At 37.7% G+C, this 23,575-nt stretch overlaps 2 protein-coding genes across 4 annotated transcripts in view; one reads left to right on the top strand and one right to left on the bottom strand.

Moving 5' to 3' along the window:
• LOC131232585 (uncharacterized) overlaps positions 1–1,861 on the bottom strand; it is a 39,219-nt gene extending 37,358 nt beyond the window's left edge. Inside the window, exons 1-4 of one of the 3 annotated variants that reach the window (XM_058228920.1) lie at positions 1,728–1,855; positions 1,518–1,599; positions 786–1,186; positions 396–753 (exon numbers count right to left, since the gene is read on the bottom strand). In XM_058228920.1, coding sequence (XP_058084903.1) covers positions 712–753; positions 786–1,186; positions 1,518–1,587 — 513 coding nt within the window. In that variant the 5' untranslated portion in view covers positions 1,588–1,599; positions 1,728–1,855 and the 3' untranslated portion in view covers positions 396–711. Of the gene's footprint in view, positions 1–395; positions 1,187–1,517; positions 1,600–1,727 lie in introns of those variants that run through there. The other 2 variants (XM_058228922.1, XM_058228921.1) reach the window with 2 other exon arrangements.
• Positions 1,862–15,515: 13,654 nt separating this feature from the next.
• LOC131233955 (E3 ubiquitin ligase BIG BROTHER-related-like) lies at positions 15,516–16,379 on the top strand. The gene is made up of 2 exons (XM_058230849.1): positions 15,516–15,757; positions 15,860–16,379. Exons 1-2 carry the CDS (start codon positions 15,575–15,577, stop codon positions 16,181–16,183), a joined length of 507 nt encoding a protein of 168 aa, XP_058086832.1. The 5' UTR covers positions 15,516–15,574; the 3' UTR covers positions 16,184–16,379.
• Positions 16,380–23,575: the final 7,196 nt, after the last annotated feature.

Here is a 23,575-nt window from a genome sequence, read left to right as displayed (position 1 = left end):
ATGCCACAATTGCAAATTTTGAGTGCCTGGATATCAACCATTACACCCTTCTAGAGTATCAAACAAGTGTCCTTCTTTCATTAATAGCCTAAAAATCCAAGGGCTACGATGGTCCCAGGGATGATGATATATAGAATAGTGCATCCCTGCAGTCCATCGGATCAACAGTGAACCCATTTGAACAAACAGAAACAGAGTATACCCTGCTTTCTATCCATGGCGGGTCCAGAAGACGACTGTAGAAACTGGAACTAGAATAACCACCATCCATGGTGAGGTCCATCACACAATGGCGAATCTATTCGTACAAAAGCATTCGAACCCACCGGCGGCATAACATTCTAGGTCATGAGACCAAAAAATTAGTCAGATTCAAATATCAGGTGGATCCCATCACAGGAAAACAGTGGTGATTGAACAACTATTATTAAAAACTTCCTAGATCCCAATATAATGTTCATTTACCATCCAACCTGTTGAATAGGTCACACACACCCAAATGGATGAAGGGAAAACACAAATATCAGCTTTATCCATATCCTTACATGGCAGTCTCAATAAATAAATAAATAAATAAAAAGGCTCGTAAACGGAAATCAATGTCCCACTACTTCCCACCACATCCAAGCTACAACCAAACCACCACAAGAGATGGACAGAACCTGCTGGCCCACTAGCAGAGATGGATTGTCACCGTCCCTACTCCAGCTGCTATATTGAATGGCATACGGACACTATGAATGCGAACCCAGTGGAAGTTTTTCTCCTTCTTAGTGGACCACAGTCAGCAGCCATTCTTCTTGCTTTGGTTCGTCTAGGACAGCCTCCGCACAAGTACTATGCCCATACATGAGCCAGCCGCCGTACACATTGTTCGCCCCCATCATTCTCAGTTCTCCGCTCGCCTTGTCTTTCTTCTCGCCAGCTCTGCCACCGCTTTCTTTGTCCTTCTTCTCACTATCGTCTGGCTTGTCCTTCTTCTCACTGCCGCCACCTACCTTGTATTTCTTCTCGCCCACGCCTTCTTTGTCCTTCTCTATTTTCTCATGGACCTCTTTGACGCTAATGAGCTCCGTGTGTCCCATCTTCTTTCTAAGCAGCTTTATCAACTCGAACGCGTCAACTCCGTCGCCCACCACAACAAGTCGGTCCTTATGTCTGCCCTCCAACGCAGTGGATATAGTACCTGCAAGCAACACGATCGGAATGACGACTAAAAACCCAAATCAGAAATTACAAAGATTACTAATCCATCGGACTCGCTCGTTGATGGCATATCTTCAGTTCGGTTCAGAACTTCAAGGTACCAAGAAGACATAGGTACTCTAGTTCAACATATATATATATATATATATATATATATATATATAAAATCTGGTTAGATTCCATTTCGGCACCCATTTGAGACGAATCTCAAATCGAATTGCAATTGGAATTCGGGTCAAGCACATCACAACCGTCCCCAAAAGTGGGACTCCTAAACACACTTCATAACAATCAGAATGAAGTGAAATTACCTGGTATGCTGACTGCAATTTTCAGGGCCTTGGTCCGGCTCTTCAGATCGTCGTTCGTCTGGACTTTCATCGCAATCTTTTGCTGTAAACAGAAAATAATAATAATAGAAAACAAAAAAAAAAAAGAAAAAAAATAGAAGTTATTACAACGGAAGTCACATAAAAAATCATATGACTCACTTCAAGAAATCACCAGCTAATATAAGATACCTTCACTGTCGTTCTTTAGTGATCTACCACAGCGGAAACGTTGGTTGTGTGTGATTGTTTATCCCTCCTAACAATTTTCCACCTAGTTACAATCAAGGACAACGAAAACTCTTGAGTGTGGTTGCCTTTCCGGCAATGCTTGAATGTGTGGTCCAGACTCCTCCATTTATAGCCATTCGAGAAACAGCCATGGATTTTCCTCGGAAGTCGTGTCTCTTGAAAATGTGTTGCTTCGTTGAAGGTAAAAGGGCGGATTGACTGGTGTAACGGACACACTGACGTGGCTGGTGTGTTTGTTGAATTAATGCACTTTTGTGAAAAGGTTCTCTTTGTTAAAGAGTAACGTGTTCCTTGGTTGAAAAGGTTCATGTCTCTTTGTTGAAGAGTCATATGTCTCTTAGTTGAAAAGGTTCATGTCTCTTTATTGAAGAGCCACGTCCCTTAGTTTTTTTATGTTATAAATACGTGTTTGGATTTCATTTTCATATATAAAGTACTACAACAAAAATTAGTTTTCTCCCATTCCTTACTAAGTTATTTTTACCAAGTAAAAAGGCTACAATAGCCTACAAAGTGGTATCAAAGCCACGTTTGGGTCTTGACTCGGTGTTAGAAACTTTTAAAGAAGTAGAATCAATGGCAATGAATGGTGCAACGATTCATCCTGCAATTTCCATTTTTGGAGGGGAGAACTTTGATCATTGGAGCATAAAAATGAAGACCTTGTTCCAATCTCAAGGGCTATGGGAGATTGTTGATACCGGTTATCCAACTACAACCGATCTCACATCTCTCTCAGCCATACAACAAGAACAACTGAAGGAGAATAAGAAGAAAGATGCGAAGGCCCTCTTCTTCATCCAACAAAGTGTCTCTGATTTTATCTTCTCTACAATCATTTCATCTCAAACTTCAAAGCAAGCTTGGGACATTTTACAACAGGAGTTTAAAGGTACATCTAAAGTAATTGCCATCAAGTTACAAACTCTATGGAGGGAGTATGAAAATCTGAAAATGAAAGACTCGGAAAAGAAGAAAGATTATCTTTCACGAGTGATTGAAGTGGTGAATCAGATTAGGATCTATGGAGATTCTATTTCTGATGAAAAGGTGGTTCCGAAGCTTTTAATAAGCCTCCCTGCAAAATATGATGCAACTGTTGCCGCCATAGAGGAATATAAGGACCTTTCAACCTTATCATTGGTTGAGTTGATGGGCTCTTTAGAATCACATGAGCAAAGATTGTTGAGGCGTGAAGAAAAATCAGTTGAAAGTGCGCTTCAAACAAAACTTTCAATTGGTTCACAAAGTTCTTCCGAGAAGACACAAGATGGTCCCGGAAAGAATCAAGGCAATTACATGAAAGGTGGAAAATCGATACAAGGGAAATGGCAAAATCGAAACAAAGGTAAAAATTCAAATCTTACCTGCAATTGTTGCAAAAAGTCAGGCCATATTGAAAGTGAGTGTTGGAATCGAGGCAAACCTCAGTGTTTTAACTGTAAAAAGTTTGGACACGTAAAGAAGGATTGTCGTTTCAAGGACAATCAGCATGCTGCAAACTTCTCTAAAGAAAAAGTTGAAGAAAACATGTTTTTTGCAGGTCAGTACTCACTCACTCAAACTGAAGACATATGGTAATTGGACAGTGGATGGAGCAATCATATGACAGAGGATGATCGGATATTCACAAATATAGACTCATCCGTCAGATCTCAAGTCCGTATGGGAAATGGTGTTATTGTGGAAGCAAATGGAAAGGGGACAATTGCTACTGAAACCAAGAAAAGGGTCAAGTATATAAAAGATGTTTTACTTGTTCCTGACTTGGATCAAAACTTACTAAGTATTGGGCAACTTGTTCAAAATGGCACTCTATATTCTTCGAAAATGATTCTTGCATTATCTATGACAAGAATGGCACAAATCAAGTGATTGCTAAGGTGAATATGGAGAAAAATCATAATTTTCCTATTAAGTTGCGATATTCGATCGATTGTGCATGGAAAGTCGAGACACTTGATGAATCTTGGCTTTGGCATAAAAGATTGGGGCATTTGAGCTTTCATGGATTGAAGTTGATGGATCAGAAGAATCTGGTAGATGGTTTACTGTCTATCAAAATTAAAAATGACATTTGCTCGGGTTGTGCATTGGGAAAACATCATCGTACACCTTTCTCAAGAAGCACATGGAGAGCAAAGGCACCCTTGGAGTTGATCCACACTGATATTTGTGGAAAAATGTAAACTCCATCACTTAGTGGAAGCTTGTATTTTATCATCTTTGTTGATGATTATACAAGAATAATGTGGGTGTACTTCATAAAGAAAAAGTTAGAAGCCCTTTCGATCATCAAGAGATTCAAATCACAAGTTGAGAGACAAAGTGGTCTCAAAATCAAGATGCTGAGAAGTGATCGTGGTGGCGAGTATGTCTCTAAGAAATTTGAGAGATATTGTGAAGAAGAAGGAATCAAGAGGCAACTGACTATTGCTTATACACCTCAGTAAAATGGTGTTGCAGAACGGAAGAATAGAACAATTGTCGAAATGGCTCGTTCTATGTTGAAGGAGAAAGGCATCCCAAATACTTTTTGGGCTGAAGCTGTGTCTACAGCTGTTTACTTGTTTAATCGGAGTCCTATAAAAGCTGTGGATAGCAAAACACCAATTGAAGCATGGTTAGGTCACAAGCCTTCTGTAAAACATCTCAAAAATTTCGGTTGCATTTGTTATATTCATATTCCATCTCAAAAGCGTCAAAAACTTGATGAAAAATCTGAAATTTGTATTTTCATTGGTTATAGTACTTCGTTGAAAGGTTATCGAGTATATAACCTTGATACAGAGAAGCTAATGATTAGTCGAGATGTTTTGTTCAGTGAAAGTACAGAATGGGATTGGAAAAAGAAAAATATACAAGAACAAGCCGTTCTTATACAAGAAGACGAACCGAAAAGCACTCAAGATGTGGAAGAAGAAACAGAAGTAGAAAATGATGAAGAAGATTATGGACCCACAACTCCATTCTCTTCACCAGAAGCTACTCCATCCGCATCATCAAGTTCTCCATCAACAACTTCAAGTATTTCATCCAAATCACCCCCGAGAAAAATGAAGAGTCTGAGAGACATCTACGAGCGTTGCAATTTTTCAGTTGTAGAACTGAAAAGCTTTGAAGTTGCAGCTCGAGAAGACAATTGGGTGAAAGCAATGGAAGAGGAAATTTGCATGATTGAGAAGAACTCTACTTGGGAGTTAATTGATCGTCCAAGCGGCAAAGATGTTGTTGGAGTAAAATGGGTTTACAAGTCTAAACTCAATTCAGATGGCTTAATCCAAAAATATAAGGCAATGCTGGTTGCAAAAGGTTTTACACAACAACCATGCATCGATTATAATGAAACCTTTGCACCAATTGCTCGATTAATGGAGACTATATGAACCCTCATTGCACTTGCGGCTCAAAGAATGTGGTCCATTTTTTAGCTTGATGTCAAATCAGCCTTCTTGAATGGTGTCCTTGATGAAGAAATTTATGTTACTCAACCACAAGGATTTGTGGTGAAGGGCAAAGCAGATAGAGTCTATCGGTTGAAAAAAGTGTTGTATGGACTAAAGCAAGCGCCGCGTGCTTGGTATAGCCAAATCGATAGTTATTTTGCAAAGAATCAGTTTCATCGGAGCAAGTGTGAGCATACCTTATATGTCAAGACTGAAGGTACATCTATTCTCATCGTATCATTATATGTTGACGATTTGATACTCATGGGAAATGATCATAGTATGCTCCATCAGTTCAAACTCGATATGATGAAGACATATGAGATGAATGATCTTGGCATGATGCATTATTTTTTGGGAATAGAAGTTTCTCAAGATGAAATTGGAATCTTCATTTCTCAAAAAAGGTATGCTGAATCTATTCTTGCAAAATTCAACATGGAAGGATGCAACCTAGTTACTACTCCTCTTGTAGTAAATGAGAAGTTGATAAAAGACAATGGTTCAAAAAAGGTGGATGAATCATTGTACAGAAGTATCGTTGGAAGCCTCTTGTATCTCACTACTACTAGGCCTGATATTATGTTTGCTGCAAGTTTACTCTCGAGATTCATGAATTGTCCAAAGCAAACTCACTTAGGAGTTGCAAAAAGGGTGTTACGATACATCCAAGGATCATTGGATTATGGAATCATGTATACTCCTATTCCAAACTCAAAATTGGTAGGATATACAGATAGTAATTGGGCAGGATCCATAGATGATATGAAAAGCACATCGTCATACACTTTCTCTCATGGATCTTGGATAATTTCTTGGGCGTCAAAGAAACAAAGTACCGTTGCTCAATCTACTGCAGAAGCAGAGTATGTGGCGGCATCTCTTGCAGTTTCTCAAGCAATATGGTTACGAAGAATTCTTGAAGATATTGGTGAAAAGCAAAATGAAGGAACTACTATATATTGCGACAACATTTCAACCATTTCAATTGCAAAAAATCCAGTATATCATAACAGGACGAAGCATATTGCGATCGAGCATCACTTCATCGGCAAAGTTATTGAGAGTGACGAGATCGAGTTGAAGTATTACAAGACGAAAGAACAAATGGCTGACATGTTCACCAAGGCACTCCCTAAAGAAAGTTTTTGTCATCTTCGAGAGATGTTGGGAGTAATTCAGAAAGTGCATTAAGGGGGAGTGTTGAATTAATGCACTTTTGTGAAAAGGTTCATGTCTCTTTGTTGAAGAGTCACATGTCCCTTAGTTGAAAAGGTTCATGTCTCTTTGTTGAAGAGTCACATATCCCTTAGTTGAAAAGGTTCATGTCTCTTTGTTGAAGAGTCATGTCCCTTAGTTTTTTTATGCTATAAATATGTGTATGGATTTCATTTTCATATATGAAGAAGTACTACAAAAAAAATTAGTTTTCTCCTATTCCTTTCTAAGTTATTTTTACTAAGTAAAAAAGGCTACAATAGCCTACAGTGTTGACGTCACCAAGTTCTGTGGGTCTACCATGAGGGTACATTTGGTGATCTCCTTGTAAGGTACTAAACCGAAAAATAAGACAGATTCAACGACCAAATGAACCACACTGAAAAAAAACAGTGGGGGATCTAAAGTCTACCATTGAAACCCTTTTGGGTCACATAAATTTTTTTTATCAATATTATATTTGCTTTTCTTCTTGCGTTAGGTCTATGTGACCTCATGAAAAGATTGGATGGAGATCCAAAGATCAAATGAACCACACTACAATAAGTTGTGGGGGATTTAACATTTACCATTGAAACCCTTTTGAGGTCACGTAAATTTTTTTTATCAATATTATATTTTCTTTTCTTTTTCATTAGGTCTATGTGACCTTATGAAGAGATTGGATGGAGATCCAAAGATCAAATGAACCACGCTGAAAAAAGCAACAGGGGATTTAACATCTACCATTGAAACCCTTTTGGGGTCACATAATTTTTTTATCAATATTATATTTACTTTTCTTCTTCGTTGGGTACATATGAACTTATGAAAAGATTGAATGGAAAATAAACATTATCATAGGCCCTATGAGTGTTTTAACGGTGAGAATTATTGTCTCACAGGTATTTATGATGTGATTCACTGATTTTAGATATGACTCATTTTTGAGTACATATTATAAAATAAATTCTCTAAATACATCATTATGGGGCCAATGTAACTTTGATCTATTTTTAACCATCTACACCAGCTATAGCTAGTGTGTGGTACACCAGCCAGTCCGCTTCCCTCTACCACCAGCCCTGCGACTGTGGTCGGTGCTCTGTGGGTCCCACCATGATGTATGTGTTTCATCCATTCCATTCAACTAATTTTACAGATCATTTTAGAGCTTGATACATAAAATGATAGATATAGAAAGCTTAGGTTGACTACACCACAGGAAAAATAATAATAATTGGATATCCACCATTAAAATCCTCCCAAGGGCCAATGTACTGTTTATTTGACATCCAATCTGTTGATTAGGTCATAAAGACCCAGATGAAGCGAAATAACAAATATCAGCTTGATCCAAAATTTTTATGGCCCCAAAACGTTTTTAATGGTCAACGTTCATTCAACACTGTTTTTGTAATGTGGTCCACTTGAGATTGAGATATACCTCATTTTTTCTTTAATACCATAAAATGATCTATAAAAATAGATTGACAGATTGGGTGAAACACATAAATCATGGTAGGGCCCACAAAGCACCGCCCACTAGCCAATGGCCGGTGGCAGGGGCAATAGCCAATCCATTTCCTGCTAGAGCTAAGAATAGGCCATACGGAGACGCGCTTTCATTTAAATATTGATGCAAAATGACATCGGAATGGACGCGGATTGTGTACTACCCGAAATCGGATTGTGTACTGAGTTACTTAGTACGCTCTTATCATACTGAGTAAACTCTGTTGGGCCCATTGTGAACTCATATGGTTCATCCATGCCGTCCATCCATTTTTGTAGATCATTTTAGGGGTTGAGCCCAAAAATAAAGTATATCAAAATCTCAAGTAGATCATACCAAAGGAAACAGTGGAAGTATTGATTTCCACCGTTGAAATATTGCTAAGGCCCCCAGTGATGTTTATTTGTCATCCAAACTGTTCATAATATCAAAAAGACTTAGATGAATGGAAAACACAAATATCATCTTGATCTAAAACTTATGTGGCCCCTAAGAACTTTTCAACGATAGACTTCAATTCACATTGTTTCCGGTGGTGTGGTTCACTTGAGTTTTGGATATGATTAATTTTTCGTTTAAAGTCCTAAAATTATATGATAAAACGTATGGACAGATTTGATAAAATGCATGAATGACAATAGGCCCCACAGAGTTTACTCAGTACACTTAGCATACTGAGTTACTCAGTACGCAATCCGCTTCCGTACAACCCCGGCCCATCCTTAGCTCCGAATGGGCAGTTCTGTGGGCGGGCCCACCGTGATGTATCTATACATCCAAGCTGTCAATCCCTTTTCTCAAATTATTTTAAGGCATGAGCACAAAAATGAGGCAGATCCAACGCTCAAGTGGCCACACTAAATAATAAGCTTGGTTACATTAAAATGCACAAATCATTAAATGCAAGAGTAATCTGTGGTGTGGTCCATTTGACCGTTGGATCTGCTTCATTTTTGTTTTGATGCCTTAAAATAATATGAGAAAAGTGATAAACGGCTTGGATGTACAAATACATCACGATGGGCCTGCCCACAGAATTGTACGTTTGGAGCTGGGACAGGTGGGGTAGTACGCAATCTGCTTCCCATCAGAACACGTGTGGAAAGTAGTCGTTCCTATCATAACTAGCTGACCTACGCAGTTACGGCTGCGGAGTTCAGCGTACCGTGCGTGGGTACCTATATAAGGACCCAAGTGGGACACCTATGATCACGGTGGGCCACTGGATAGGAAGTGTCCACTGTGAATTGTATATGAGCATGATATCATCTTGATCAGATGATCACAGCCTTTCAATTTAGGGCTTGATGGTGATATGGTTTTGTTCTATTTCATTACCTGATCATTGTTAGTTTTGGGTTATAAAACCCATCACGGTGGCCCCATGGGGCCCCTACCTGGACCGGCTCTGTCTAAGCAACCCTAGCATGCACTCCACTTCCGCTGATAAGGTGTAGCGCGGATACACGGTCTATTAAAGATAGATATGAGACATCACGGGATCATGTCCAATCAACCTATCATATCATGGTTGGCTTATGCGATTAGGATGAGCTGCACTTGTTAGCTCACTAATCTGTCCAACAATGTCGTGTTATTGTAAAGCCAGTTGCAAACACTTTCATGGCCAAGATGGACCCAAAAGGCTCAACAGTAGGTGGAATTGATTAAGGGCGTGTTTGGACGCGCAGATTAGGTGGGAGTGGGTTGTATTAAGGTGGATTGCACGGCTTCCAGTGTCGTAAATGAGTTTGACAGTGGATTACATGCAATCCCACTGGATTGTTATATCCATCGACCCATCTACTGCCATGTTTGGATGGGCGAACGGGATGAGATTTCAAAAGGATAGTGCATTTGGGCAGCATGGATTGTATGGGATTGATATACTTGGACAGAGGGATGGTTATAATCCATTCGCGCGGGAAAGGATTAGCTACTCCCCCTGCCACCAACCCCGTGTCTGGTGGTCGGTGATATGTGGGACCCACCATATGTATGTGTTTCATCCATTCCACTCATTCATTTTTAAAGATCATTTTAGGGCTTGACACAAAATTTAAGGGGGATATATATCTCCGGTAGACCACACCACGCGAAAACAATAGCAATTGGATATCCACCATGGAAATCACCCTACGGCCCACTGTACTGTTTATTTGACATCCAATCTGTTAAGTAGGTCATACAGGCACAGATGAATAGAAAAAAAAATCAGCTTCATCCAAAACATGGAAGGCCCCAAAAGATTTTTAATTGGTCAACGCTCATTTGACACTGTTTCCTGTAATGTGGTCAAATTGAGAATGATATATACATCATTTTTAGTCTCATACCTTAAAATCATCTGTTAAAATAGATGGATGGCATGGATGAAACACATAAGTCATGCTGGGGCCCACAGATCACCGACCACCAGCCATTGGCTAGTGGCAGGGGGAGTAGCCAATCCGCGTCCCATTCACATCAACGGACGGATTGCATGTATACATGCACTGCAGCCTATGACGTGGTTGTTTGTTTGTGCTCGCTACGCCACGGGATGATGTAAATGTTTCATCCATGCCGTCCATCCACTTTGACATATCACCTTACATCGTTGCCCAAAAATTGGAGGCCCGATTTACCTCAGGTGTACCACACCACATTAAGATATATACCCATCGGTGCCTTTAATACCTAGTTTATTCAATCAATATCACTATCACCATGGAACATAGCCATGCATCCACATGGACCACATCATGTGACAGTGGTGTGATACAGATAGATCCCAGCAGTCGAAAATAGAGATATATGAAAACATGAGAAGCAAAATGACATGTTAAAACATAGGTTGTGCAGGGAATTGGGAGGAAAAGAAACAAGTGACATATTGTAGATACATACAGTCATCCGTGTTAGGCTAGAATTTGAAAATAATAAGGCAAGAAAAAGGATAGATACCAACTAGAAGGGCACAGACACTACGTCAAAAATGGAAAAAAATGACGGATTTAGAGACGGTTCTGGACCGTCTCTAAAATTGCTTAGTTTACAGACTCTTTAGAGACGGATGTAAACCATCTCTAAAATTTTAGACGGCCCCTAACTGTCCCTAATATTGTCTTAAAATTTTGAACGTCCACAAATCATTTAAGACAGTCCAAGACCGTCTTAAATACGGTCATTTGAGACGGTCAAAGACCGTCCGCATTAGAGACAGTCGACGACCGTCTTATATGCAGTCATCTGAGATGGTCATTGTCATCTGCATTAGAGACGGTAATTGGCCGCCTTTTACTTGTAATCTGAGACTGTCAAAGACCGTCTCTATTAGAGACGGTCCTCAGCCGTCTTATAACTCTGTAAAAGACCGTTTCTATTAGAGATTGTCATAGACAGGACTGTCTTTATTAGAGACGGTCCTAAACCGTCTCTAATGCTCAGGTCAAAATTTTAAAAGCTCAAAAAAATTATGAATTTTGAAAAAAAAAATGGTTGAGAAGCTTAGAAAAATAATTAACAATGTTTATGAAAAATTTAAATTTTGAAAAAAAAAAAAACTGTTGATAATTTTGAAAAAAAAAAAAGATTTCGATAAAAAAATGATATTTTGAAAAAGAAAATTTTAAAAATTAAACAAAATTGTGAACAAATTGATAAATTATATATATATATATATATATATATATATATATATATATATATATATATATATATATATATATATATATAAGAAAACTAGATTTTGTATTTTGACAAGAAAAATTGAAAAGTTATATAACAAAAGTGAGATTAAAGAATGATATTTTGAAAAAGAAATTAAAAAAATTAAACAAATTTGTGAAAAAAATTGACAAATTGTAAAAAAATATATATTAAAAAAAAAAAAACAAGATTTTGTATTTTGACAAGAAAAATTGAAAAGTTAGATAACAAAAGTGAGATTTTGATGATGTGTTGTATATCCTTGCCGCCCATATGTTTCTCCAACCCATTTTTGGGCCGGGTATAAAAAATTATGTAGATTTAAATCTTAAGTGGAGCACACCACTGGAAAGAATGATAATATAGTACCTCGCCATTAAAAATGATAAAGAGCCCATCGTAAGGTTTTAGTAATGTTTATTTGCAATCCAACTTATTAATAATGTAAAGAAGATCTAGATGAAGGTAAACTACAAAGATCAAATTGATCCAAAACTTTTGTGGCCTTCAAAAGGTTTTTAATGGTTATTCATCAATGTTTTGATTAGTATGGCCCACCTGAGATTATTGAGTTCTTATAATTTGAAATCACATCCTAAAATATGATGGAAAAATATATGGATGGTGTTGATATACATAAAATATATCAAGGTGGGCCCTACACAATTAGAGTAACACCCTTGAAGGAGTTACCTAAATAGTGAAATGGTACTATAAGGTCACCTCATGGAAACTAACTTCCATGAGGTTAATCTGTGTAGGCCCCACCATGATGTGTGTAGAACATTAACACCATGCATTTGATGTATCCCCTTTAAGTCCAAAAATCAGTCATATACGAAACTCAGGTGGGCAATAACATCTAAAACTATGTGAAGATATCCCTAAAACATATAAAAGCATTTGGTAGGGCCCACATGTGTTTTGAATGTGTATGAAACTTGGTCTGACTCCTCATCCAAGTGGGACACACATAATGAATGGGCTGGATCTATGAACCACATCTAGGTGGGCCCAATAAACGATTATGAGTGTTTTAATGGGAGGGTAACCCTCTCAACTATAGTATGTGGTGTGGCCCACCCAAGTCATGGATTGACTTTATTTTTAAGGTCGTGGCCACCATGGAATGGTGCATCTGACTGACGGGGCAAATCCAAAGTTCAAGTGGACCCACCATAGAAAAGAGTGGGATAGTGACACCCACTATTGAAACCTTCTTAGGGCCCGCCGCGATGTTTATTTGAGATCCAACCTGTTTATAAGTTAATACAGACATAGATGTAGTTGAAAATTGGTCTGACCCCTCATCCAAGTGGGACACACATAATGAGTGGGTTAGATATGTGAATCACATTTAGGCAGGCCCAATATATGATTATGAATGTTCTAAGGAAACCCCTCCATTATATTATGTGGTGTGGCCCACATTCAGGCTAATGTTTGTGCTTTCCCTTCATCATATTTTTTTTGATATTATGAATATGTTGGATGATAAATAAACATTACTATGGGCCCAAGGAAGGTATCAACGGTGGAAATCATTATTCCACACTGTTTTGTGGGGCATGGTCCACTTGAGTTATGGATTTACCGAAAATTTGGGATCAACCCACACCGTTCATCCATTTTTCGAGATCATTTTATAGAATTATCCAAAAAATGAATCATATCCAAAGATTAATGGACCACACCACAAATAAGGGGAACGAATTGGCTCCTCCCCTACACCATCCAATGGCTTGTGGTTGATGCTGTGTGGGCCCAACCATGATGAATTGTTACAAATACATGGATGAAGGGAAAACTAAAATATCAACTTGATCCAAAACTTCAGTGGCCTCCCAAAATTTTTCAATGGTAGACGTTTAGTTTATATTATTTCATATGGGAACTTCCCATGAGGTTAATCTGTGTGGGCCCTACCATGATTTGTGTAGAACATCAACACCATTCAATAACATACATCACAGGCTCCACAGGACTTAAAAACTAGGAAACGGATTGGCTACTCCCCTTGACACCAGCCTCATGGTTGGTGGTTGGTGCTCCATGGGGCCCATCATGATGTATGTGTTTCATCCATTCTGTTCATCCATTTTTACAGATCATTTTAGTAATTTACAAAAAAATAAATTATAGGGATATAAATCTTAGGTGGAGCACACCACAGGAAAAAATATAATGATTGGATATCCACTATTAAAATCCTCGTAAGGCCTAATGTACTGTTTATTTGACATCTAATCTGTTGATTAGGTCATAAATACCCAGATGAAGGGAAAAAATAAATATCAGCTTGATCCAAAATGTTTATGGCCCCGAAAATGTTTTTAATGGTCAATGTTCATTAAACACTGTTTCCTGTAAGGTGGTCCACTTAAGATTGAGATATAACTCATTTTTTCCATAGGAAACCGTGGGAATAATGTTTCCACCGATGAAACCTTTCTATGGCCCACAGTGATGCTTATTTGTCATCCAACCTGTTTGTAATATCACAAAGACATGGATGAAATGAAAACACAAATATCAGATTGATCTAAAACTTTTGTGGCCCCCATGAAATTTTCATTGGTAGATGTTCAATTCACACTCTTTCCGGTAGTGTGGTCCATTTAAGCTTTAGATATGCTTCATTTTTAGCCCACAGTGATGTAAGTGTTTTATCCACACTATCAATCCATTTTTCTAGATCATTTTAGTAGTTAAGCCCAAAATTAAAGCATATCCAGAGCTTAAGTGGACCATACAACAGGAAATAGTGGGAATAATGATTTCCACCATTGAAATCTTCCTATGGCCTACTATGATTTTTATTTGTCATCATTTTAGTCAGATGCACCATTCCATGGTGGGCTTAGGGCTTAAAAATCAAGTCAATCTGTGACTTTTTTGGGCCACACCACATACAAAAGTTGAGAGGGGTTACCCTTCATTAAAATTTTCATAATCATTTGTTAGGCCCACCGAGATGTGGTTCACAAATCTAGCCCATCCATTATGTGTGTCCCACTTGGATGAGGAGTCAGACCAAGTTTCAAATGCATAAATATTTCAGGTGGGCCCCACCAAGTGCTTTTATATGTTTTAGGCATTTCTTCACATGATTTTAGATGGTATGGCTCACCTAAGTTCCGTATACGACTGATTTTTGGGATATCCCATAATTTAAAGGGGGCCCATCAAATGCACGGTGTTGATGTTTGACACATGTCATGGTGGGGCCCACACAGCTTAACATTTGTGTTTAATCCATGCCGTCCCCATGAGGTCAATCTGTGTGGGCCCCACCATGACATGTGTCAAACATCAACACTGTGAATTTGATGGGTCCCCTTTAAATTATGGGATATCCCAAAAATTAGTAGTATACAGAACTCTGGTGGGCCATACCATCTAAAATCATGTGAAGACATGCCTAAAACATATAAAAGCACTTGGTGGGCTCCACCTGAAATTTAGATGCGTTTGAAACTTGGTTTGACCCCTCATCCAAGTGGCACACACATAATGGATGGGCTGGATTTGTGGACCACATCTTGGTAGGCCCAAAAAATAATTATGAATGTTTTAATGGAGGGTAACCCCTCTCAACTTTTGTATGTGGTGTGGCTCACACAAGTAATAGATTGATTTGATTTTTAATCTCTGGGCCCACCATGTGATGGTGCATCTGACTGATGGGGTAGATGTTTGACACGCATCATGGTGGGGCCCACAGAGCCATACCAGACCCCGGCCTAAATTTGGGCGCGCACTCAAAAACAGAGCCGCACCCAAAAAAACCCCAAATCCCAAATATCTCTCTCTCTCTCTCTCTCTCTCTCTCTCTCTCTCTCTCTCTCGCTCTCTCTCTCCGTTCCCTAACCCACATCTCCTTCGATCTCTTTCTCTAATCCAAGCTTTAGGGTTCTCTTCTCTCTTTTCTTATCTACATGGAGAACGCCAAAGAATCTAACCATAGCGACAAACCCAACGAAGAAAACCCTAACCCTAACTCCGAGTCCGAACTGGAACCCAAATCCAACCCCTCATCTCAACAGCCTTCCCGCGTGCCCTTCACCAGCCTAAGCCAAGTCGATGTCGATCTGGCCCTCGCCCGTACACTTCAAAAACAGGTTCGGTCCGTTATTCTGTTTAGGGTTTGGGTTTTCTTGAATCAGCTCCTTCTTTCATTCTCTGTCTTTTTTGTTGATTGGGTTTTGTTGCTTATGGGCCAGGAAAGGGCGGATATGATACTTAGAATGAATGGCGGTGATGGAAGCGATTATGGAAGTTTTGATAGTGGTAGTTATGTTTATGAAGATGAAGTTGGTGATGATCCGAATGATGATGGGAATGATGCTGGGAGCATTGATGATGGTGAAGATGCATTCGATGTGCATGGGTGGGCCCCAAGTGAGGATGAATTGGGTGTGGAGATCGACCTGTCAGCATTTGATAGTGATGAGGCATATGTGAGGGCCCTTCAAGATGTAGAGGAGCGAGAAGTTGCTGTTCGCTTGATGGCCCTTGCCGGCATTAATGATTGTGAGTTCACTTGAACTATGGTATTTTAAATTAGACAAAATCTGGTTGGATTGCATGGCATGAATTTCCATGACTGCTGCACTACACTCGCATTGGACACCATTAGCACCTGAACTGTTTGTGGGATGGGTTCTACTGTGGTCGGGCCTCTGTAGATGATATCACCAATTGGGTTGTCTTATCTATCCTATCTGATAACTTCTAAATGGATTACAGCATGGGAAAAGCTTGCTAGTTGGATTTGTAGGATAATCCAATTTGTGCCATTTGTGGAGACTGGTCCATTTATTTGGGGACCCACTCAATTCAAAGTATCATCATTGTTATATTTGGGCCTCTTTCAACTTCTAATTGTTATGTACAATTGCAGTTCAAGATATGGGTCTCAATTTTTTTAATCAAAATGATGAATGAATCACAATGGAATGGAGCATGTAATTTTAGCTAAACAGCGATTTAAAAAAACTAAAATTTATTGACAGCATGAGATTGAAGGAATTTACTAGCTGCTATGGTCTTAAGATAAGCTTTTGATTGTATGGGTGATTTGAAGTTATCGACCATGATAAATTTATCATGTTAAAATTTGCATATTCAATGTGTTCAACATGTAGTTATTTCTCATATGCTTCTCATATTTGCTAACCTTTCATTTGCAACTAGTCCATGATCAATGTTGGTGCATGCGTATTAATTAACTGAGTATATTCTTATATGGGAGATTGGTATATGAGAGGTAGATGATGCATGGGAACCAGATTCTTTATGAAAACTTTCAGTTTCCTTTAGATCCTACTCCATCTATCATCTATCACTTCTGGCAGCCTTTTTCAAAGTCTTCACGTCTTATGACTACAAATTCCATCAGACAACATAGCCCACTGGATTATTCAAAGCACCCTTTGGTGATATTCCTTCTAAAGCATCCGGCCTCTATCATTATAAAAGCCAATTTTGAATAACAGCTATGGTTTTTTGCTAGGACAAGTTAATGCAAAAGAGTTTTAGGGTCCACCAAATTGCAAAATCAAATGAGTAGAAAAGGAGTTGGTTCACTGACCTCCACTCTTAAACACTTGATTAACATGTTCATCATTATTTTTCATTATTTTTCATTATTTTTCTTTTTCTTTTTAATTTTTTGATGAGTTGGGTATGCTAGAGTTTTCTTCCATTACAATATGTTGATCGAATGGCTTTTCATTGACATATTCCTTTTGGAATCTGTAGTGTATGCTGCTGTATTTTATTTTACAATGCACCCTTCTTGAGGAACGGCCTGGATCTTGACAAGTGTTGTTCACCTAGATCTGTTTTCCTTTCAGATCTCATTGTTTGGAGTTTGATTTTATTTATTTATTTTCTTTCTTTTTCATTTCAACCATCTCCACTATATTGAAAGGCAAAGGAAAGGCCCTATTGAGGCACTCTGGCTTGATAAAAGTTGTTGAAAACATCTTTTTCTTAATGTTTTTAATCCTTTTCATGGATCTTTGAATCCTTTGATTAAAAATAATATTAGTTGACAGTTGTTGGTATGGGCAGCTAACATTAGCTGGTACTCATACCAGTAGCAAAAAGGGTACAAAAACTAAGAAGAAGGTTATTACAAGGATGGTTTTATATAACACACTTTGCCTAGCCAAGGGTTTGTGACAACAAGCAACTCTAATAAGATTTTTGTAGATATTGCTGCATAAGGAATATGATATTCATTCCTTAAGCATGAGCTACCATCTTTGAAACTGAATCTGTCATTAGTTTCTTCAAAGAAGGGGGGTTGCCTGTGCTAGAGTGGTTCTTCAATCATTTTTTTGTTGTTGATTAGTTTTGGTTCTTTCATGGTTTTAAGGGAATGGCATTGTGAGTTGTTTCATGCTTTCTAGGGAACTAGATAGTCATGATCTCTCTTTTTTGGTTCTTTCATAGATCCAGATAAATAGTTCTTGGTGGAGTTTTCTAAAATTCTTTTGGGAAGTTCTTTTCTGGAGTTTCAGATAAATAGTTCTCAAAAGAAGCTTAATGGTGTTTACTGGGAAGACTATGGTCTTAGCCGGTACCTATGGTCTCCTATATATTTGTTGTATATGATTACTCGGAACTGAATGTGCAAGCCTTCATTACTAGCTATAGTTGCTAGATCCATCTAATTGATGGATGAATGGAATGGTTTATTTGAATGTAAAACTATCATGATATGTTCGTGTGATGTGTGGATAGTCTCTGTAGGTATTTCACACCCTTTTATCATACTTATTTGCAAAATGCACTTATCCACAGTGCCTTCAAATTGATTTTGATATATTCTTTGGTGACATCAAGATCTTATATATATGGCTTTTATCATTTATGCAAAACATGCTTATATATAGTGCTTTCAAATTGATTTTGAAACCCAGCATTGTTTCAAGAAGAACCTTCATTTTGTTTCATGAACAGAGGATGGATAAGTGATGAGCTTTTTTGTTGTATTAGAAAGAAAATTTGTTAGGAGATGTCTGAGCGAGGCACATGGCATAATTATAAGTCCTATCTCTCCATATGTCACATTGGTTATATATGAAAATATCATCAACTATCTACCCTATTTCAATCTAGAAAAAAAAGAAGTAGTATTTGGTCTAGCTGGATGTATCTGACTAATAAATTGGACCTTACTGATAAATTGGAATTTTTTTATTTAGTAAATGTTTACTTCATTTTTTTATTTTTATTTTTATTCATTTATTTATTTTTTTACGATTTCACTGGTACATGATAGCACAACAACATTACTAGTTTGTGTATGAAGCATTACTTTCCATCTACTGAATTTTACTTTATTGGCCCCTTAAGTACAAATCTCTCAAGTCTAGGAACTACACCAACCATCTGGTGTTGGAAAGTAATCTTGTTGGAAAGTAGGTTCATCCAATGAACTCTTGCTATTATCAAGTAGGTTCCACCATATTTTCTGATATTTTATTTCATTTGGTAGTGGGATTTTAAACCCCACTCTTGCTACTTATGTATCTGTTGGTTTTCTTTGTTAGAAAGGGAAAGATTTGTGGAGTGGTCATTAATAGGCTGTAGTATGTCATTATTGTAGAAAGGGGTTTTCTATCATTGTGCTTTGTTTATGTTTGTGTTGTGTTTGCTTATTTGTTGTATCCATTTGATATGTTTTCTTAGTGGGTATAATTTGGATCTCATGATTGGAAAGTTGTTCAATCCGTTAGTGAGTACAAGATTGGCAATGTGGTTTTCTATCACAGGTCTGGGTTTTTAATATGCCAATATTTTCTGCAGATTCTGGAGCCATGCCAAAGTAATCTTGCTTATCAGCCTTCTAATCCCCGGACTATGGGCATCCTTGGTTTGCTTGCTGAGATCTATGCACTACCAAACCTTAAAATGAACCTGAAGTTTGACATTGAGGTATACAAATGCAAATACATGCAAATACATGTAGATATGTAGAGGATATTGATACAGTCATGTAGATAGCTTCTATGTGGTTGTATTGAGAACATGAATGACATAAATAAATCGAAGGATGCAATTTGGGGGTGTAAACCAGCCACCATACCAAATTGTGTTAAAGGAGCGACCATATCAAAACCTTTGTGGGAAATGCTTCTTGTGGGAAAATCCAAACCTGTTGTAGCCTTTTCCAGGGAAAATCGGAACTGTTTAACCAACAACAACCACATTTTTTAGTTTCCAATATACCCTTGACTTCATTTGAATTTTCTTTCAAAACCCATTGAATATTGAAAGTTTTCTGCCCTGGGAAGCTAATTGTGAGGACAAAATTGTCCAAAAGCTGCTCAAGCTGGGTCACACTTTTTAGAACTTTTAGCTTAAAAATCAAGCGTTTCCTACCTGAAGTTTTTAGAACTTTTAGCTTAAATCTCTATTATTCCCATCGTGAAGTAGGAGAAACCACCAATTACAATATCTGCAATGAATAGTATATTGCAACAAAACCATGTTTCTTCTTATAGCCAATACTATAGTTTTTAGAAGTAAGCAATGATTTATCATAACAAATTGTGGAAAAGAATAGAAATTTGTGGAAAAGCTTTCCCTTGACTTTTTGTAGCTAAAAATGCATGAATTAGCTAAAATATGTGATGTCTAATTGCCTATGTATACGATGTGTATATGTAAGCGTCTTTGATGTGCATTTGGATGAATGATGGCATTCTTTTTCTTAGTCAATGCACTATAAAATTCAAAAGGATGAAGATGATGGAAACATCCTTTGGTTGTCCGTTATTATGATGATTCACTTTCATATTTGAGGAAATGAAATCATTATATAACTACACATCTCATCTCAAATTGCATCATGCTCTAGCAATAGGAACACTAGAACTTGCATATTCCCTTTTTTTTTTATTATATATCTGATTTTATTTTAATTTTTAGAAAAAAAGGTGCTAGATAGCTATTTGAACCTGTCCTTTTCCTCAAATTTTCAATTAAGTACTTATATTTTTAAATGGAGATTAACCACTTTGAGAAGAGTAAATTCCATCAGTTACGTAGTGTTTTAACTTTTAGGTGAAGTTTTAGAAGAGTAAATTACATTTTTTGTTGAGGTGTTTTGTTTGTTCATTTTTCAATTGTAATTAAATTGTTCTTAGCCTTTCCTTCTCCATCATCGTTCAGTTATTGAGCATCCTTAGTGGCATATATATTTTAGGTTTTTGCAGGCTGCTGAATAGGATTATGAAAGAGAGAAGCTTAATGAAAGAATAGCAAAACTCTCTGGTGGTGTTGCTGTCATTGAGGTATTCTTTAGGAATCTTCTTCTCCCTCAAACATGATGGTTATGATTGAACTACAAATTGGTATAAATGTGTTCAATTCCCCTATATGTATGCATACACACATGGATTTTTTTTTTGTTTGGATGCATCATGCATGGTTTTATGATAAAACACATGTATGTATGTGTGTATATGTATGCATGCACGCATGGATGGATGAAACGTATGTATGCATGCATGGATGGATAGATTATGCATGTGTGTGTATGCATGCATACATGCATGGATGGATTTGTGTGTGTGTATATGTATGTATGTATGCATGCATGGATGGAAGACTGGATGGATGGATCATCACGCATGTGTGTGTATGTGTGTATGCATGCATGGATAGATGGATGGATTGTTAGATCATGGATGGATGGATCATCATGCATGTGTTTATGTATGTATGCATGCATGGATGAAGGCATGTATCATCATGCATGTTTGTATGCATGTATGTATGCGTGATCCCAAACCTAAACCCCAGGTATCCAGATGCTTTCTGAGTATAGGTAGTGATAGAAATTGTTGGTCGATTGTGGCTAGTAGACAAAGGGATGAGTAACCAAATATACAAATATGGGAGGCTTACCCCAGGTATCCAGATGCTTTTAGATATATTTATGTTGTTTTTAAATGTATTAGCTCGAAATTGATGGAGCAGACCCAGAGGTACGTCGGAGCTATTCGGATGGTGAGCGGGGGCCTCTGGAAGGTGGGAACCGCTGATATGACCATGATGAAGCTGTCCATTTCCTATGGACATCATTGGAGTGGCCTGACCATTTAGACAGGCCATGTTTATGTATTTACTCGAAATTGCTGGAGCAGACCCGAATGCACGTCGGAGCTATCCGGATGTTGAGCGGGGGTACCTGGAACATGAGAACCGCTGTTATGACCATGATGAAGCTATCCACTTCTTATGGACAACATTGGAAGGGTCTGGCCAATTGGAGCAGGCCATGTTTGTATTTGTATTTGCAGGGACCACACCCTTAACCTATAACCTAAACCTATTCTCAAATCCCAAAACCAATAACTACAACCTAAACCTATAACCTAAACCTATAAACTATAACCTAAACCTATAACCTAAACTCAATTCCCTAAACTTAACCTACAACCTAACCTAAACCTATACTTATAACCTAAACCTATTCTCAAATCCCAAAACCTATAACCTAAACCTTAACCTAAACCTATAACCTATAACCTATAACCTAAACTCAATTCCCTAAACCTTAACCTATAACCTAACCTAAAACTATACTTATAACCTAAACCTATTATCAAATCCCAAAACCTATAACCTAAACCTTAACCTAAACCTATAACCCATAACCTATAACCTGAACCTATAACCTAAACTCAATTCCCTAAACCGTAACATATAACCTAACCTAAACCTATACTTATAACCTAAACCTTTTCTCAAATCCCAAAACCTATAACTATAACCTAAACCTTAACCAAAAACCTATAACCTAACCTAAACCTAAACCTATAACCTTAACCTAAACTTAAACCTATAACCTTAACCTTAACATATAACTTAACCTAAACCTAAGCCTAAACCTATAACCTAAACCAATTCTCAAATACCTAAACCAAAACCTAAACGTAAACCTATACCTATTATCAAATCCCAAAACCTTTAACCTATAACCTAAATCTATAAACAATAACCTAAAACTAAACCTATAACCTAAACCTACATTTATAACCTAAAACCTAAAACCTAAACGTAAACCCGATCTCGAACACGAACCCAATTTCTTAAACCTAAACCATAATGTATTCTCAAATCCCTAAACCAAAACCTACACCTAACAAAATAACCACCTAAACCAACAAACCTAAACCAACTCTAAACCTAACCTAACCACTCTCAACTCCCTAACCTAAACCTAAACCTAAACTTGAAAACCCAAACCTAAACCTGATCCCGAACCCAAACCCGATTTCCTAAACCTAAACCTTAACCTAGTCTCAGTTCCCAAAACCTATAGCTTATAACCTAAACCAAAACCTAAACCTATACCTTAACCTAAACATAAAACTAAACCTATAACCTATAACCTAAACCTAAACCTAAAACCTAATGCATTCTCAAATCCCTAAACCTAAACCTGCACCTAATCCTAATCTCAACTCCCTAACCTAAACCTAAACCTAAACTTGAAAACCCAAACCTAAACCAGATCCCGAACCCGAACCTGATTTCTTAAACCTAAACCTTAACCTATTCTCAATTCCCTAAACCTATAACTTATAACCTAAACCGAAACCTAAACCTACCCCTTAACCTAAACCTAAACCTAAACCTATAACCTATAACCTAAACCTAAACCTAAAACCTAATGCATTCTCAAATCCCTAAACCTAAACATACACCTAATCTTAATCTCAACTCCCTAACCTAAACCTAAACCTAAACTTGAAAACCCAAACCTAAACCCAATCCCGAACTTGAACCCGATTTCCTAAACCTAAACCTTAACCTATTCTCAATTCCCTAAACCTATAACTTATAACCTAAACCGAAACCTAAACCTATACCTAAACCTAAACCTATAACCTATAACCTAAACCTAAACCTAA

This window comes from Magnolia sinica, chromosome 18, assembly GCF_029962835.1.
Source record: "Magnolia sinica isolate HGM2019 chromosome 18, MsV1, whole genome shotgun sequence".
NCBI classification, from domain to species: Eukaryota; Viridiplantae; Streptophyta; class Magnoliopsida; order Magnoliales; family Magnoliaceae; genus Magnolia; species Magnolia sinica.
The sequence above is the reverse complement of the archived record's forward strand: the minus strand, read 5'-3'. Positions and strand labels throughout refer to the sequence as shown.